Genomic DNA, 2234 nt, shown 5'->3' with positions numbered 1-2234 from the left:
TTCCCTTTCCTCCCCAACGTCTGTTAGTTTTATCACTTCTTTGTGCAGCTTCAGATACCTTCTTTTGTTATCTTCTGCACTCCAGCTGGACAGTTTTACTGGCATTTACATTTATATTAGGGTCACTTGGTTTTGAAACAAAAGTTTACACTTCTCCCCTTGCTCTGTGACAATTGCTAAGGGAAGAATGGGGAACTGTCATTATGCTGCCGTTTTACACCTGGAAGCCTGAGAATCTCATTAATGTATTTACCAACAGAATGATATGACCTCTGTGCGACTACGATGGGGAGATATACTTATGCCATTGCTTAAAAAATACAAACTGAACATCACGTGGGGTGATCAAGATCTGTTGAATATCATATTTTTTCATAATCCAGGTAATCATTTAAATTTATTCTTTGCATTTATAAAAAAATAATAGTTTATATTTAGTCAGAACTGGAGAAATGCACTTATTTGATTTTGACTTATACTAATGGCTATCACTCTTTTTTTTTTTTAAGACAGAGTAAACTAAATTTAAACTAAAATTTTGCAAAGTGTTAATTCTGTGGAATTAGGGTATGTTTGCTTTTTTGTTTTGTCTCTGCCTAGAAAGCCTTTTTGTTTTTCCGTGTCAATGGAATTATCGACCAGATCATTGCATATATGGAAGCAATTGCCAAGAAGCTGAAGAAGAAGGAATCTTTATTCTTCATGGGAACAGAGGTGTTTACCATGATGATAAGCAACCAGCGTTTAGAGCTATTTATGAAGCACTGAGAAATGTAAGCTTTTTTGTGAAAAATGTTTTTGTGGACATCCTCGCAAGCTTACAGAGAATTTGCATATCCTTTACCCTAGTTCATCAGTTATAAACCCAGCACTCCTTCCACATCTAGCTCTGGCACTTGGCGTTCTGCTGTAAGGAAGAGCACTCCCCTTTGCCCACTTACTGATCTATACATTATCAGTGTGAACTCACTGATATGTATTTTTTTCCATGATTTATAATGCAGTATTCAATTTTATTTATATTGATGCTGAAGTGCCAGATTTGGCGATTGGGAGCCCTTTTGGCTACCTCTTGTGCTCATTTGACATATTCCCATCATTATTTTGAGTACCTACGCATTCTCTGTCCAAACAAAACATCCCAGGCTCATCTTGTTATACATTCCCTGCCCTCACCCTGAAATCAGCTGTCAAAGGAGCTCTGATGCTTATTGCTACAAGGGTGTCTTCCCTTCTAAGCCCTTTCAGCAGCAGAGCTGGGAAATACAAATATACAAATACACACAGTCATGTGCTCACACCAGTGCCTCCAGTTCCATTCCCTCAGGCCTCTTCCTTGCCTTCTCCTACTTTGTTTCTGTTTTATCTCATTTCTCCCACAATTAGAATCCTGGCTCCGAACATAAAATATTTCCTCTTTTGCTTAGTTCTACAGTACACTTAAACTAATTTCAAAAATGCTCCATTCATACTGCTATCTCCACTCCTCTGTTCTTGAAAAACCAGCCTACTATAAAGGATTTGTTTCTAGTCCTCCCCCCGCCCCTCCCCTGCCCCAGAAGAGGGTGTGTACTCAGCAGTATGTACAGAAGTTACTTGCGTCAGTTCTTTTCTCCTTCTTTCAGTGCGGTTATTCATTCATTTGAAATACAGTTGGGTTCATGTGTTTCTGTATGCTTTCAGTTTTAAGTTTTTTCCCCTCATTTTTGTTGATTTAACTTTAATTTGATATGAGGAATATTAATATACTTCAAAAAGTCGAAACTATAACGGTTTACTCAGAAGCAGCACTCCTTGCCCATCCTTCCACCCCAGGCCCCCCACCCCATCACCAATTTCATTTTCTGGTTTGTCCTTCCTGTACAGGTAAGTAGAACATGTATGTTTTTTAATTCCCCTTTTCTTACATGAGAAGTAGCATACTGTTCATCTTTATTTGCGCTTTGCCTTTTTTACAATATTCTGGAAATTTGGGCATTTATAAATATTTTCTTCGTGCTTTTTTTTGTTAAACAGCTGTATGATATTCCATTTTTTTTGTGCATGTACCAGAGTTTATTCAATTAATCTCTTATGTTTGAACATTTTGGTCTTTTCCAGCATTTTGAATAATAAATAATGCAGCAGTGCATAACTTTGCCATACATATATTTGTATTGTTGGGAGATGTTTCTTCAGGGTAAATTCCTGGACATGGGATAATTTTAATTGAAGATGCTGCCTGTTTTCCCTAC

At 37.4% G+C, this 2234-nt stretch overlaps 1 protein-coding gene across 2 annotated transcripts in view; it reads left to right on the top strand.

Annotated features, from left to right (window-relative positions):
* The window catches only part of GXYLT1 (glucoside xylosyltransferase 1), a 47304-nt gene that overhangs the window by 38272 nt on the left and 6798 nt on the right, over positions 1–2234 (top strand). For both annotated transcript variants that reach the window (XM_007454860.1, XM_007454859.1), the window contains 2 exons: positions 260–383; positions 601–773. In XM_007454860.1, the coding sequence (XP_007454922.1) occupies positions 260–383; positions 601–773 (297 nt within the window). The remainder of the gene's footprint in view (positions 1–259; positions 384–600; positions 774–2234) is intronic.

The sequence above is a fragment of the Lipotes vexillifer genome, unplaced genomic scaffold (assembly GCF_000442215.2).
Source record: "Lipotes vexillifer unplaced genomic scaffold, Lipotes_vexillifer_v1.1 scaffold707, whole genome shotgun sequence".
Classification (NCBI taxonomy): Eukaryota; Metazoa; Chordata; class Mammalia; order Artiodactyla; family Lipotidae; genus Lipotes; species Lipotes vexillifer.
Note: the sequence above shows the minus strand (reverse complement) of the source record. Positions and strands in the feature narration are given on the sequence as shown.